The sequence below is a fragment of the Mesoplodon densirostris genome, chromosome 2 (assembly GCF_025265405.1).
Source record: "Mesoplodon densirostris isolate mMesDen1 chromosome 2, mMesDen1 primary haplotype, whole genome shotgun sequence".
In the NCBI taxonomy this organism is placed as follows: domain Eukaryota; kingdom Metazoa; phylum Chordata; class Mammalia; order Artiodactyla; family Ziphiidae; genus Mesoplodon; species Mesoplodon densirostris.
In genome coordinates, this window is record NC_082662.1 from 191,323,873 (window position 1) to 191,339,936 (window position 16,064).

General features: G+C 41.2%; 1 protein-coding gene across 6 annotated transcripts in view; it reads right to left on the bottom strand.

Moving 5' to 3' along the window:
* KIF14 (kinesin family member 14) overlaps positions 1-16,064 on the bottom strand; it is a 52,365-nt gene that overhangs the window by 15,458 nt on the left and 20,843 nt on the right. For all 6 annotated transcript variants that reach the window (XM_060091477.1, XM_060091480.1, XM_060091473.1 and 3 more), the window contains 8 exons: positions 14,059-14,161; positions 13,069-13,229; positions 10,190-10,337; positions 9,647-9,799; positions 8,249-8,375; positions 6,177-6,270; positions 5,521-5,650; positions 2,229-2,329 (listed from right to left, as the gene is read on the bottom strand). In XM_060091477.1, coding sequence (XP_059947460.1) covers positions 2,229-2,329; positions 5,521-5,650; positions 6,177-6,270; positions 8,249-8,375; positions 9,647-9,799; positions 10,190-10,337; positions 13,069-13,229; positions 14,059-14,161 — 1,017 coding nt within the window. The remainder of the gene's footprint in view (positions 1-2,228; positions 2,330-5,520; positions 5,651-6,176; positions 6,271-8,248; positions 8,376-9,646; positions 9,800-10,189; positions 10,338-13,068; positions 13,230-14,058; positions 14,162-16,064) is intronic.

Below are 16,064 nucleotides of genomic sequence, written 5' to 3' on the forward strand. Positions count from 1 at the left end.
AAATGAAAACACCTGATTTCGAAACCTTAGAAAATGCTGTTTTGGTTTTTCAGTAACGATTTAAGTTTCTGTTGATTCCCTGATTATTAACCTAAAAGTCAGCAGGATTTAAGATGTAAATTACTAACCTTCAATAGGATAAAACTTTCATGTTAATTCTTAATGCTCATATTTGATCCACACGTCTAAGTACACAAAACTTATACGTGTTTATAATAAAACAATAAGAAATCAGCAATTTTTAAATCTAAAGGAATTTATAAACCACACTCTCATGAATCTGTAGGTCTGGTTTGAATTCTGGGAGGCTTATGCCACTCTGGGCTGGTGTAAGTGTCCCAGGCCCCGGCCGCCCAATTCCACCCCAGGACGAGTTAGCTCATTTTAGTGCCAGAGCTCACCTCTGTTTTGAAGTCCTCGGGACAAATCACCTGAAGATATCACTTATCTTTTCACTGGAATTGGATCAGAAATCATATCCTCTCTGTATCCCAAGATTTCATGTTATTCAGTACATATTAGGTGCCTGACAACAAGAACTGCCATTTTCAGAGCAGCCACGGACAAGGTTGGATCTCAAAGCCCCCCAGCAGCACTGCATCATCAGTGTCGTCGGTCCCGTGTCAGAGACCACAGTGGTCACCAGAGAAGCAGCTGCTCCTCAGGGACGACCCTGTCCTGTCTCCAGCTCACAGGTGAGAAGACTGAAGCCCCGAGACGTCCTGCCCTGGGCCCCCGGCCACATGGGCCAGGACGAGGCCTCAGGACTCCGTGGGACCCTTGACTCTGCACAGCACGAGCCTGCAGCGGATCCACTCAAGGAGCCCAGAGTCTGTTTAAAGCACACGCTCTGTGTTTCCTTCAGCTTGAGATCCAAGCTGCCATGTACCTAACATATAACACGAGTGAGACATCTTGGCTGCTTCTTACTCTAGCTTAGCAGCTAGAATGCAGGAAATAAAGCAAAAGTCACAGGTAATTACGTAGTTCCACCTTTTTGAGGAGAGTTTATACAAATGAGTTTAAAATAAGCAAGGTCAAAACCAAGAGAGGCCTAAGGAGGTTTAGAAACCCAAACGGACTCAGCTGCGCTGAAGGCGATGAAGCTGAGACTACATTTAACCCGAAACTCGCTGTTCCTCCCTCTGTGACAGAGAGCCTGGTGACTCTGGACAAGATCCTTCTCTAAATCCTTAGTTACTTTGCCTGTAAACTGGGGGTAAGGACAGCTGCAGTTCTGCGGTGAACGAGGCTCTGCCCAGCATGCATTCGGTACATGTTCTATCTATGGTGATGCTTCTGCTGGACGAAACGCCACTGACCTTGACCTCCTGAAAATTCCCGAATCCCTTCTACAAAGTCTTAGACCTCAGTGTACACCTGGATGACCCCCAGGAACCTCAAACTCACCGCGTCCAAAATAGCCTCCCTACCGTCCACCTCAGGGAACCCCACCCTCCCCTAGTCACTCGGCCAGGACCCGCCTGCAGCCCCTCATCACTGTCACCCCACACCAGCCACCAAGGCCCGTGATCCTGCCTCACGGATGCCCGTAGACCTACCCTCTTCTGCAGCCCCTCCCCAGCCGCGGGTCAGGTCTTCATCAACTTGCCCTGCCCCAACGTTCTTCCACGCCAGGTCTCGGAGGGCAAGGAATATTCTGTACTTATCCCTGTATCCTCAGGACATGGCAGCCAGCAGTCCTGTTCAAAAACCAAACCAAGGGGCTGACCGAGTCCCAGGACGAAGGCCTTCCTACTTCAGTGTCCGCCTCTCTGTAACCTAAGCACAGGGGCGTGAGCAGGGGCAGCGTCCACTGGCGCTGGGTCTTGTATGTTTTAGTTAATAAGCAACATTTGTCATGTACAGAAGTCCTCGATCACCGTGATTTAGTGTTCTGAGGTGCTCATACTAACTTAAGGGCATTTCAAACTCTACAACTTACAATAAAATATCATAGGATATGCCAGGTTTTTGAGAAAGGGTAAAGTAATAAACACGGTTCATCTTTATAGGAAATTAGGTTTATGCCAGTCTAAGTTGCTCTTAAAACTTATATGGTAAAATACTGAGGCTATTTCTTCGTATTCTAACTGAATATAAACAATGTAATGCCCTAAGTGCTGTAATTTGATCAGTGACATACTGGGTTCCCTTCCCAGATATCCACCATGACAACAGACAGTTCTTTTGAGAAGGAAGAAAGCCAGTAACACAAATGTCCTCACCTCCTTCTGGAAAATGAAGACACTGGAACATTTGTGATGTCGGGTTCCCATTCATCTTCAGGGTCGCAAAACACATCTTCACCCTTGTTACTACCATGGCCCTAAGAAAATTAAATATATAGTTTCTTGTAATTATGGGTTAAAAATGTTTAGCAACTAAGGGAAAAATGTTTACTTTGTTGCATTTATAAAATTCACAAAATTATAGATTATCTAGATAATGTTAAAAGTAAAAATATCGCATTCCTGATAAAATTTTTAAAAATCGCATGACACTAGGAATTATATTAAAAGAGATCCACTGGGCCTCCCTGGTGGCGCAGTGGTTGAGAGTCCGCCTGCCGATGCAGGGGATACGGGTTCGTGCCCCGATCTGGGAGGATCCCATATGCCGCGGAGCGGCTGGGCCCGTGAGCCATGGCCGCTGGGCCTGCGCATCCGGAGCCTGTGCTCCACAACGGGAGAGGCCACAACAGTGAGAGGCCCGCATACCGCAAAAAGAAAAAAAAAAAAAAAAAAAAAAAAAAGAGATCCACTAATAAAAGCAACAGAAATCATTAAATAATTCAGAAATAATAAACGTGATTTAGAAAACATAGAGAAAACAAAAACGATAGCATCCTCAGGAGGAAAAAAAAAGAATAATCTGACAACATTAAGGGGACCTAAATAGACATTTCTCCAGAGAAGATATACAGACAGCCAACAAACATGTGAAAGGACGCTCAGCATCACTGATCATTAGAGAAATGCAAATCAAAACTGTATCACCTCACACCGGTCAGAAGGGCCATCATCAAAAAGTCTACAAACAATAAATGCTGGAGAGGGTGTGGAGAAAAGGGAATCCTCTTGGGCTGTTGGTGGGAATGTAAATTGACACAGCTGCTATGGAGAACAGTATGGAGGTTCCTTAAAAAACTAAAATTAGAATTACCATATGACCCAGCAATCCCACTGCTGGGCCTATACCCTGAGAAAACCATAATTCAAAAAGAGTCTTGTACCCCAATGTTCATTGCAGCTCTATTTACAACAGCCAGGACATGGAAGCAACCTAAGTGTCCATCGACAGATGAATGGATAAGGAAGATGTGGCACATACATACAATGGAGTATTACTCAGCCATAAAAAGAAACGAAATTGAGTTATCGGTCATGAGGTGGATGGACCTAGAGTCTGTCATACAGAGTGAAGTAAGTCAGAAAGAGAAAGACAAATACCATATGCTAACACATATATATGGAATCTAAGATTAAAAAAAATGTCATGAAGAACCTAGGGGTAAGATGGGAATAAAGACACAAACCTACTAGAGAATGGACTTGAGGATATGGGGAGGGGGAAGGGTAAGCTGGGACAAAGTGAGAGAGTGGCATGGACATATATACGCTACCAAACATAAACTAGATAGCTAGTGGGAAGCAGCCGCATGGCACAGGGAGAGCAGCTTGGTGCTTTGTGACCACCTAGAGGGGTGGGATAGGGAGGGTGGGAGGGAGGGAGACACAAGAGGGAAGAGATATGGGAACATATGTATATGTATAACTGATTCGCTTTGTTATAAAGCAGAAACTAACACACCATTGTAAAGCAATTATAGTCCAATAAAGATGTTAAAAATATATAATAAAAAAATTTAAAAAAAAAAACAAAGACAGGGCCTCCCTGGTGGCGCAGTGGTTGAGAGTCCGCCTGCCGATGCAGGGGATACGGGTTCGTGCCCCGGTCCGGGAGGATCCCATATGCCGCGGAGCGGCTGGGCCCGTGAGCCATGGCCGCTGGGCCTGCGCATCCGGAGCCTGTGCTCCACAACGGGAGAGGCCACAACAGTGAGAGGCCCGCATACCGCAAAAAGAAAAAAAAAAAAAAAAAAACAAAGACAAATTTGGATTAGCTTTGACACAAAATATTAATTTAATGAATCAGTATTTTTGGAAATGAATACATTAACCAATAACTATAAAATGCTTAAAGCAATATCTGGTCAATATTAACTGTGGAATAAATTATTATGAATTATTTCTAATAAAAGATTCAATCACTTCCTGGTTGAATATATTGATGATAATAATCTATATTTTAATTTAAATATTTAAAGCAATACCAATTAAAGTGCTAGCAAAATAAATATAGAGATTGATTCAGGAATAGTATAACTAAATGGAAAAATAAGTAAAGAATATTGCAACAAACGGTTGAAAGTAGGAATGTACGGTAACTCACCCATCAGATTTTAATGTATATGTCAAGGCAAGAATTATCAAATGACCTCAATACAGTTTTTTGCTTTTCTAATTACACAAGCAATTCACATTCATTGTAGAAAATCTGGAAATTATTAATACATATAAACACAAAGAAAAAAATTTTAACCACTTGCAAACCCATCGTTTAGAGGTAAACTGTCAGTGCTTTTGTATGATTCCCTTCAGCCTTTCTGTATTTTCTATTGTGAATATACCTTGCATTCCATTCCTGGAATTAACCCTACTTAATCATGGTATAAGTATTCTCTAAATACAACCTTGGGTTTGACTTACTAACATTTCTTTCAGGATTTTTATAGCTGTGTTCATATTAAGATTGGTTTGTAATTCTCTTTTGAATCATCTTTTCAGTTTTTGTGGGTTTTGTTTGTTTCGACTGTAATCAGTTATTCTAGCATTGTAACTGTGACACTTTCTATTCTTTGCTACGTTCTAGAATAGTCTAAATGTAACAGGATTTGTCTGTTTTTTGGAGGTTCAAAAGTGCTTACCTATGAAATTGACTGGGATCAGCATCTTTTTTTTTTTAACCAATTTTTTTTTTTCAGGTTAGTTCATTGACAAATTTTTCAATTTATTGCTTGGTTAGTCACCTATTAAATCAACTTTCATAATCTCTTTTTCTAGAAAAACCTTTACTTTCTAGAAAATTATTAAACTTATTAGCTTACTTATTAAACTTATTTACATAAAAATGTAATACAATTTTAAAATGCTTGAGATCTTTATTTAAATGCTATATCCGTTCCTAAAATCACACGTTCATCTTTTCAAAGAGCCAAAGCCTGAGTTTATTAATTCTCATTTGTCAATTATTACTTGTATTTTTAATGATTCCTTCATGTACTCTCCTTTGGTTTAGGTTTATTCTTTTCTAGATTGAGTTAACTATTTAGTTTATTTTCATTTTTCCATTATACAGTTCAAGCATTAAGGCTATAATCTGGCAGAATCCTGGAAGTTTTTACATATAATATTTTTATTTCAAAAGGTTTATAGAGATTTTAATAATATTCCAAACCTCATAAAGTTCTTTCATTGCCGCAAGCTTAGACTCAAACTTTTCCAGACTCCAGACAGTTGAGACCCCTAGTCGCAGGTTACGAACCTGAATACAAGTGTCAGAACTATTTCCTTTATCTGATACATGTCTGAAAGAAAAACCAAAGAAAAAAAATGCTTCTCCTAAAACATACATAACCTAGAGCTTTCCGAATTAGAATGACTCCCATAAAAATTCAGACCACTGATTAAATCTCTCCATAGTTAAGTATTTTTGTTATGCTAATAATCATGTCTAGTATATACTATATTAAAATAACTTCTTATATAATAATTTCTTAAGAGTTCTAATATTATATATTCCTTTTAAAATGTGGAATACTTATAAATTCTCAACTCAAAAGAAAATTAGTGAATTCCTAAAACATCTAAAATTATTCTGTTTATAAAATATACGAGTATGTTAATTGCTGAAAGCCTTTTTCACTCCAGAGTGAGCGCTGAGAAGGGAATCTGGAAGTGCCCCTGGGGATTATGACACCCGCTTGCTCCTGGACAGGCATGTAGGATACCATGTCCTTAGAGAAACTAAAACAGAAAAAAAAAATCCCATGAAGCGTGAAGCATGACTAGTTTAAAACAACAAATTACTTTACAAATAAGATAATCACTCACCTGCCAAAAACATAATTCTTTTTTAACTTGTTGCTGATGGTATTGGCTTCCTGAATCATCACGGAGAGTTTCATGGAGCTCCAACTGGGCTGAACTAGCAGAGAGCACACAGAGAAGATTCAGAACACGTATGTGAGCACTAACACACCACCAGGCACAACACGTCCTGAGAAAAAACTGACTTCAAACGAATGGTTTTAACGATACATCACAGAAGGTGAGGGTGATAACTCAGTAACTTTTCTTCAAGCCTCACTGGTGAAATAAAATATTCTTCATACAAAATGAGGTCTTTCACCTGTGGAGGCATGGAAGAAAACTGAAGTTCACAGAGAGAGGATACGGGTTTTGTAAACAAGGAAATGCCAAAGATGCTGCTTTTCCTTCTAATATTTTTAAAGATTTTTTTTTCTAATTTCTTTTTTTCCTAACTTCTAATTTATTTAAAGTATTAGGTAAAGTATACTACAGCCTTAACTTAAATAGAACCACAGTCCTTTTTTATTTTGCCTGAAATTTAAAAAATAGATAGATAGATAAAGACAGAAACAGAGATATATTAGGACATAAAAACACTTAAAGTCCACAATTCCACGTTCCTAATTCAAACTTAAGATTTTATCATAAACATTTTCTATATTGTTCAGTCAAACTTATAACCAGCATTCCATTAAAAACATTTTTCTGGAAGAGTGAAATTCATTGTTCATGTGGATAAAAAAAATCAAGTATTCGTTGCATGATACTGTTTTACGACCTAAGAGGAATAAAAACATGTATTAATACAATGTTCTTATCTCTCACAACAGATGTAACAGTTTCAAGGTAATTTAAAAACAGAAGTTATGGAAAGTATATGGCACAACTACCAAGTATTCTTGCTAAAACACTGAACCTGGATGACGGGTCCTTTGCAGGGTATGTAGAGGCACAGGAACCAGCTAAGCAACAGTCTGGACATACAGTCAGCAAACCCAGAATCTGCGAAACTCTACAGGTAGAGAACCTGGCTTCTTCAATACATGAATTACAAGGGGACAGAGAGAGAAGAAGGAAGAGCCAGCTGACAGATTAAAAGAGACTTAAAAGGCACATCTAGCAAACGCGGGGGGTGGACCACATTTGTATCCTGATTCAAACAAACCGAATATATTTTAAAAATTATGAAATAGTCCACAAAATTTGAATAGGGACTAGATATTTGATGTGTAAGAAATTATTATTAATATTTTTAGGTGTAACAGTAATGTCAGTTATGCTTCAAAGAGTGACAGAGAAGAGAGAAAAGAGAGTTCTTATCTAACTTGGAGATACACAGTGAAGTATTTACAGATCAAGTGATAGGACGTCTGGGATTTGCTTCAGAATAGTCCAGGGGGGCGGGGGGACTGAGCATGGCTGGAACAAAACTGAACATGTGTGGGTAACTGTTGAAGATGGATGATGAGTATGGAGGAGTTTACTGTAGTAACCTCTCTGCTTTCACAGTTTATTTGAAACTTTCTATAATTAAAAAAAGAAAGTTTACATTAAACATCCTGTGTTTGGGGAATTCCCTGGAGGTCCAGTGGTTAGGACACTGTGCTTTCACTGCTGGGGCCTGGGTTTGATCCCTGGTCGGGAACTAAGATGGCACAAGCCGCCCAGCACAGCCAAATAAATAAGTAAATATTTGAAAAAAAATGCTGTGCTCTACACAGGAATGTAGAAATGTACAACAAAATAACAACTTTCAAGTGAGAAAGAAAACGAAGTATGCAATGATTAAGCACAACTCAGATGAATAATTCTTATAAAATAAGAATTAAGGATTAGAGTAAGACATTTTAAAAAGCATAATACACATTAAAATAATACTTGGAATTCTGTTTACTATTTGCTTATATAACTAGATATTCTAAAAAGTGAATATCCTAAAAACAATCATTCATACAAATTTATCTAGATCCAGAGAAGTCAGCAACATCTAGAAAAAATTTTTTGAATATACAAAGATAATTAACATTTTACTAATTGTATGAAATAACATATATAACTTTAGAAAATACCTGCTAAAATCGTCCTATACTCACTTGTGAAAGTTTTATCCCTATTACTCTGATTTTGCTGTAGAATTTGTACTTCCTTGGCAATCCTTTGTTTCTCGGTTTCTAAAGCTTCCAGAATTCTTGCATGGCGGATCCTGTGGTCTTCTAAAGCCTAATTGATATTCATTCACGTGGAGCCGTACACGAACGTGCAAAGAGAGAAATTAGAAAACCAGACTGACAATGGTAATACACTACATAATTCTCATTTCACAGTACGTGTTTTATTAAGCATAAAGGCTTTTAAAAATGATTTATAAAGTATCTTTATAAAATGATTTTTTTCCCCACAACAAAATCATTAGGAATTTTTGATAACATAGATTAATCTTTTTCTCCCCATGGCTAGGAGCATAAAAACCTTCAGAAAAAAAACAAAAAAAGGAAAAACACTACTCAAGAATTTGTTGACTAAATTAAAAAGTTAAATTAAAAATACACCTAAAAACCTCACTTGATACAAATAAGCCTTATAACAGCCCACTAATGATAACTGTTTCAAGGTTTAAACACGTCTGTTTTTCTCTTAAGACCCTCCGGAGTGGTTCACTAGCCCCTCCATGCTCTAGAATCGGCTAATATATGTATTCTCACCATTTTATAGTACCGGTACTCTGGGGTTACTGCGAGTATCTTCCTCTACCCCCAACCCCACCATAAACTTAGGAAGAAAAGAAGGAAAACTGCCATTTGAGAGTAAAACTTGAAGATGTTAAGAAGTCGTAGCAGAGATGAAAGCAGGGGCTCTCCCTTTGGGATTCAGGGCCCCCCTCCAGGGCTGGTTAGAAGGGATTCCGGCCCCACCCCAGAGGATGTGATTCAGCAGTTCTGCATGGACCGAGATGTGCACATCTACCAGGCGATGCTGAGGCTGCTGGTCCAGCCCTGGAGAGCCACCGTGAGCTGCCCTGGAAAGATGCCTCCGTGCTCAGAGAGATGAGGGAAGTCAGTGCCTGAGCTCCCAAGGCTGAGGCGGTTCCCTGAGGACTCAGCGGGCACATGGCCTGCTTGCTGCTCTTTCCACCCTGGCACCGGGATGTAACCGGTCCAGGAGCTGAGCCGTCCCTCCTTCTATATACCATGCCCTAGTAGCACCTCACTCCTCACGTCGTTTGGCATGACTGACCACAGGGTCGCTGTGGACGCAGGGAAAGAGAACGCTCGACTGGAACTCGCTGGAAACGACAGCTGTGTCCCTTTGAAAAGATCTGTGGGATAACGTGTGAGCACGTCGTGAGGACAGAGGCTTTCAGGCAGGAGGACCCTCCTCACCTGCAGACCTGGATTCGGCCATCGCCCGTCAAGAGACCATAAGCTCTTTAAAAGAAAAGAAAATCCAGCTTTTCCTCAGGATAGCTCAGACTAGCTATAAAATGAAATTACCTGTTTCGTAGCCAAAGTCTCCATTTCTAACCGCTTTTTGTTGACATATATTTCCTGTTCAAAACGCTGCTTTGTCTTTTCTAGTTCCTCAATTTTGTAATTAGCCTTTTGGTTATTTATTTCCTGTATCTTCTTTCTTTCACATTCTTCTTTCTTTGACATACAATAATAAAAAATAAATAGGGCAAAGATACAGAGCAATTCTTCAAAAATGACACCAAAAAGGTACAAAAGTCCCTTTTTAAAAATCAATGCACGAGAAATTGACTCACAGATAGAAAAGGTGCCCCAGTGCTTCTCCACCCCATCCAGGTTGACTAACCCAACTGAAAACAACCATCACTAGCCAAACCCTTCAGAGCGCTGCCCTCCAGATGGGCTTCTGGGAAGCAGGACTGCCAGCAAACAGGAGGGCCATGGCCCGAGGGCTGGGGGACAGGGCCTCTCTGCTTCTCTCCCCCGCCCGTAGCAGCCTTGATGTCCCCTCTGACGCTCCCCCGGGGCCCTGCACCGGCAGAGAAAGAAAACAGCTCCGCCTCTTACCAGTTCTGCTTCCAGGACTTTTATTTTGCTTTCGTACGCAGCTTTTTGAGAGGAAAGCTCTTGCTGAGCCATTTCTTTCACGATCTGGATTCCCTGCATCATTTCTTCCTTTGCTTTCAACTGCGCCTCCTTTATTTCTGCTTCAAGTCTACAAGGAGCAAAATATTCAATAGTTACAGGGTACTCTGTCAGGAATTCTTCATATGCTATAATAGTTCTTAATCATATTAAGATGTTTTAAATTCAACAAAAGTTCAAATCTCAAAACTTCATTTCTGACACTCTGTCAATAGCATTCTGAAATGTTTATTAGCTCTAGAATTGTTTACACAAACAAAACATAAAAGGTTGAAAACTTGCTTATTTCTAACTTAATTACTATTGCAGATGCTCGATATTTAAGCAAATATGTTTCTCTAATGCTTAAACTATATAAAAATGTTTTAACTTACATAAAAATATAAAATATATATTTATAACATAATTATGTTACAGTGAACACTGCAGTAAATATTATAGTTAACATTGTAGTAAACACAAAATATGGGCATTTTATGTTAAACTAACAATGGTTAGGGCAAAAATTATTTCATATCATTATCTTTCGATTCATGTTTAGGTCATAGATTAGGAATATATTGAAATGCCTCTAAAAGCATTGATCCATGAGCTGATAAAGCAGAGATTGCACCATATTTTTCCAATCATCTATAATAATTTTGTAAGCAGACAGGGTGGGGGGTCCCCCAGAGAGATAACCCGGCGGGGCTTTCTTGACAGAAAAGAAGCCATGTTTGGCCTGAGCCGTTTTGTGGTCTGAGCCTGGACACAGTGCTCGCCCTTGAACAGGCCTCAGAAACCAACGATCTCAAGGGAACAAAAGACCAAGTGTTGTCAGGCAAGAGAAGCAACAACAGCAGAGATAAGACACCAGCTGTGAAGACTCAGCAGCTCTGAGTCAATGGGGAAGATTAGCCTGAAGCTCAGCCACCAGGTCAACGGGAGCCTCAGGGATGGAGATGTTGACCCTCTGTGACCCCCGTGACTTCAGTCAACTGAAGCCTGGACTCTGTCTTTGCCCTGATTCTATGCTGACTTCTCCTTGGCTCAGGCCCCTTCATGAACACGCATGTGCCCTTAGCTTAAAACCTCCCCAGTCTTACTGTTGGGGAAGCACGGCTTTGGCAAAGTTTCCCATGTTTTCCTCACTTGATGCAAGTAATAAATCCTTCCTTCTCCTGATCTTTGGCCTGGTTGTGTCTTTTGGCTCGACACCCACCAAGAGGTGAACCCAGTTTTCAGGTAACACTTAGACATTTTGAGAAGTCAAAATATTAAATTACCTTTCACTGTATGGGGGGGGGGAAAGGACTGGTGATTACAGAAAACTAAAAGCTTCTTTCTTCTCAGCAAAACTCGACGCTTTAACAATTGTACTGCATAAAATTTCCGTACCCAATTTTACTGAATTAGAATAAGAATGTCAGGGCTTCCCTGGTGGCGCAATGATTGAGAATCCGCCTGCCAAGGCAGGGGACACGGGTTTGAGCCCTGGTCCGGGAGGATCCCACATGCTGCAGAGCCATTAAGCCCATGCGCCACAACTACTGAGCCTGCGCTCTGGAGACCGCAAGCCACAACTACTGAGCCCACGAGCCACAACTACTGAAGCCCGTGCGCCTAGAGCCCGTGCTCCGCAACGGGAGAGGCCACTGCAGTGAGAAGCCTGCGCACCGCAGCGAAGAGTGGCCCCTGCTCCCCGCTCACCATGGCTAGAGAAAGCCCGCGCGCAGCAACAAAGACCCAAGGCAGCCATGAATGAATGAATGAATGAATGAATGAATAAATAAATAAATAAATAAATAAATAAGAGTAAGAATGTCAAAAGAAAGAGGACCTAATGGCTACCAGGGCCTGGGGGGAGGGGGTAGCCATTGCTCAGTGGGTACAGAGGCCCAGTTGGGTGATGAGAAAGTTCTGGAGACAGAATATGGTTGAGGCTTCACAACACTGTGAATGTACTTAACACCACTGAACTACACACTTAAAAATGGCTAAAGAGGTGAATTTTATGCTATGTATCTTGCACCACAACTTTAAAAAAAAAGAAAAAGAGGGCAAAGCAAGCTCAGACTTTTGAAAAGGTGACAAAGCAGGGATCGTGTGGCCCACCCCGGTCATCCTTGCCACCCCCGCCTCCACCCTCTGTGCGGATATTTCTCTCCCCGTGACCCCGAGATGCCTGTCTCACCCCACAGCCTCCACTGCACTGCAGCCCGGGACCCGGCTCCACTGCCCTCCACCCTCCAGACCTGGGCCACAGTCACCATTCTGCAAATGGAATCCCCATCATGTCTGTCTCACGTCTCCTTAAAATTCTCTTATGACCCCATAACCTTTAAGATAAAGTCCAAATGCTTTAGCATTTTATTTCTGTGTTACTTGCCATTTATTTTACAGGGATCCTGCTTAAATCAGAACTCCTACAATATTGCCTCAGCTAAAACTGGGGCAAAAGAGGAAAAGTAAATAAAGGTCCACTCCCCAGGCTTCCCCTGGCTGACTCCCTCCCAGGGGACATCTCCTCACGAGACCTTCGCTGACCCCTGGTCAGGGCAGGAGTCACCCCAGGAGCTCCACACGGTGCAGGGCTCTGTCAGGGCACTCTGTCTGTCTGTCCGTCAGCCCCATGAGAAGACGAATTCCTCCAGCGTAGGAGCTAAGTTTGTTTGTTGAGTGAATGCACACAGAAGAGGAAAGATCATGTCACTAGAAATCGGCACCCAAAGAGTTAACGAGTGCAGTCAGGACAACCCGATTAAGGCCCTGCACAGCCCTCTCCCGTGTACTTACTGTTTCACACCAACAAAAATACTTACTGTAATCTCTGTGCCAAGAGCAAGTCATTTTTTGCAGATTCAAAGTCTCTTGGACCCTCACTCACAAGAGTATCTCTACTGGGCAGTCTTTCCCCTTTCTGGACTTCCACTGGATGATTAAATCTAAAATAATGATCGCCACCGAGAACCACCCGATCACCCTAAAGCACACAAAAAATTTACTCCTTGAGGTGAGTCTGAGCCAAAAAATTCCGTGGGACAAATCCTCATGTTCAACAATTCAATACAGTCTAGTATCACTAATGATAAGCATAAAGATCACAGCAGCTAACATTTATGAAACGCTTCCTACAGGCCAAGAACTGCATCTGACACTCTACACATATATCATCTCACTGACGTCTCACAACTATGCATGTTATTATCCCAATTTTAGGAATGAATGAGGAAACCAATAGAGCACAGAGCTTAACAGTAACAGTGATAAGCGCACACTGAGCTCACTGTCTGCAGACACTGTATTGAGAACTATGCATGAATTCTTTCACCTACTCCTCCCTTACCCCTCCTGAAAGACAGGATATATACCAAGTGACCATATGTCTTGCTTTGCCTGCGACAGAATAGTTCACGCCTGTTCTCCTGATGTAATTATTCAAGGGCTCTCAAAAGTGTCCTGACGTGGGTGACATGCAATCACCCCGAGCTTAATAACTTTTCAACGGTCATATGGCAAGTGGCGGGGCCAGGGCTTCGACCCTGTCTGGCCTGATTCCAAAGCCCAGTTCTTCCCGGGACACATAATGCTGCTGCTGGTGGACAGCTCCTTGGGGGCTGGTCCACCCACCATAACAGAACTGCGGTCTCTGCGCAAAGGCAGGCAATCCGTGAAATAAGAGAACGTTAGAACCAGAAAGTCCCTCATCCCGTTCACTACTGATCTTACAGAGGACAGAACCGGGCTCAAAAAAACTAGATCACTTGCCCAAAGTCAAACAATTTCTCACATCTTGGCAGCAGCCAACTTACATGATGTAATACCGTGGGTTCCAAAATAAGTCTTCCATTTACATATGTCTTTGCTTCCCCAGCTGGGATGATACTCACTGTCCCATTAAAATTGTTGACGGTGCTGTGAAGACAGGATGCACATTGTTACAACTACAGGACAGACTAACTAGTAAGCAAAAGGCAATGCAGATAATCCTCCTTGGGTTATCCCCTTAGTGCTAAGGTTCATATCAGTTTGTGACCATAATGACTTAGAACTCTCTTATCTTCTTTCAATTAGATTTTGAAGGTTTGGTGAAAAAGCCTGGCTTCTCTAGCAATTCTATCCACCAGTGGTGGGAAAAATTTTCATTGTACGTATTTTGATTAAAACTACTTAAAAAAATACCAACCCCTCTTCCCCAGAAATGGGAAAAAAAAAATTCATAAACATTAAAGGAAAATACACTAAAATACCGACAGTGGTTTATTTATGAATGGAAGAGTTTTAAGTATTTTTATGTTTTACTTTTCTAACTTCCTGGTTTTATTTATGAGTTTTAATAATGGGACAAACAACATTTTTCTCCCATGAAAAGAGGGGTAATACAGAGGAAGGAAAAGCATGGAGATAAAAGCACACTCCTTGGACATCTAATTAACTCTGACGATAAGATGATACTGTTGAAAATCAGCTATAAATGCTATATATCCTTTTGAGTCTTTTTATTCAGAAAATAGGAAAGAAACTCCAAAATCCAATTATCTTTGGATTAACTGGACAGAAAGAAAGAGAAAACTGTAGCAAAAGCTGAGCCCCAAACAAAACCTCTAGCTCCAGACAAGGCTCCGAGATCTACAGGTAAAGAACGACAGTTGAACTTGAGCACCCAGAGAAGAGGACTTGGGAAGAACAGCTCACCCTCCCGCCAGCCTAGTGTCCTAACCCCGTAAAGGTTTAAACAAGGTCTGCTTGTTCGGACGCCTCCGCCCTCCCAGCTCTACCTGCTCTGCCATCAAAAGCCCTTGGCCGTAGCATTCTGCTCCCTCCCACCGCCCATCTGGCTTCAACCACCAACCCCCTGATCCACCACTATTTTCCATAAGAACCCCACCTGGATTATTTGCCTTAACATCAGCTTCTCTCCTTGACCTGAATCGTTCCGTCAACATAAGACATCCTCTCCTTTATCTCCATCACTCGTCAAGGCCAGAGCCCTCTAAGTAGCTTCTCTTTAGGGCTCAAAGCTAGCGGTGAACTTTCCTTCTCTTTCTTTACTTTTAAGCACTAAGTAGCTAAGACCCACCTAATGTTAATATACACTGATGGGTACAGGGGCTCCTTTGTCCACTGAGCCCCACGTGCCAGGTATGTCATCAGTGAAGACGGACACGAAAACTGCTCTCATGAAGTTCACGGTCCAGAGAGTGAGACAAACACCTATCCGTGTACTAAAAGGGGAAACACCAAGTGCCAGGCGAGTGGGGGACTTCCTGGTCCCCCTGGACTCTCAACTCTTTGGGGGCATGTTCTGTATCTTTGCTACAAGTGTAAATAATTCTGGGTTTATTTGTTATAGAAAATGGTTAATTAACAGAAGAGCAAGAGGATCTGAGGATCAAGGAGCCGTGCCACGCCAGGTACAAAGACATCATGGAGCTCAAGTACCTGAGGATGTGCAATATTAGTGGCAAAACACACTCTGTATATTTGGAAATTTTTTGTATGAACACTGCAGATCACAAAAAAAGTCATATGTTATTTAATATATGGTACTGGTAGAATTGGTTATTCATGTGGAAAATAAATGAATTTAGATCCCTACTTCACATCCAACAAAAAATTCCCTACAACTTAAGGACTTAAATGTGAAGGCAAAATTTCAAAACATTTAGAAGATAATTTAGGTGACTGTCTCTACAACCTCAGTGTAGAAATGATTTCTTAAACAAGACACAAAAATTGACAACCATAAAGGAAAAGACTGACTTATGTACTATACTAACTAAGAACTTTGATCCATCAAAAGGCACCATAAGAGAGT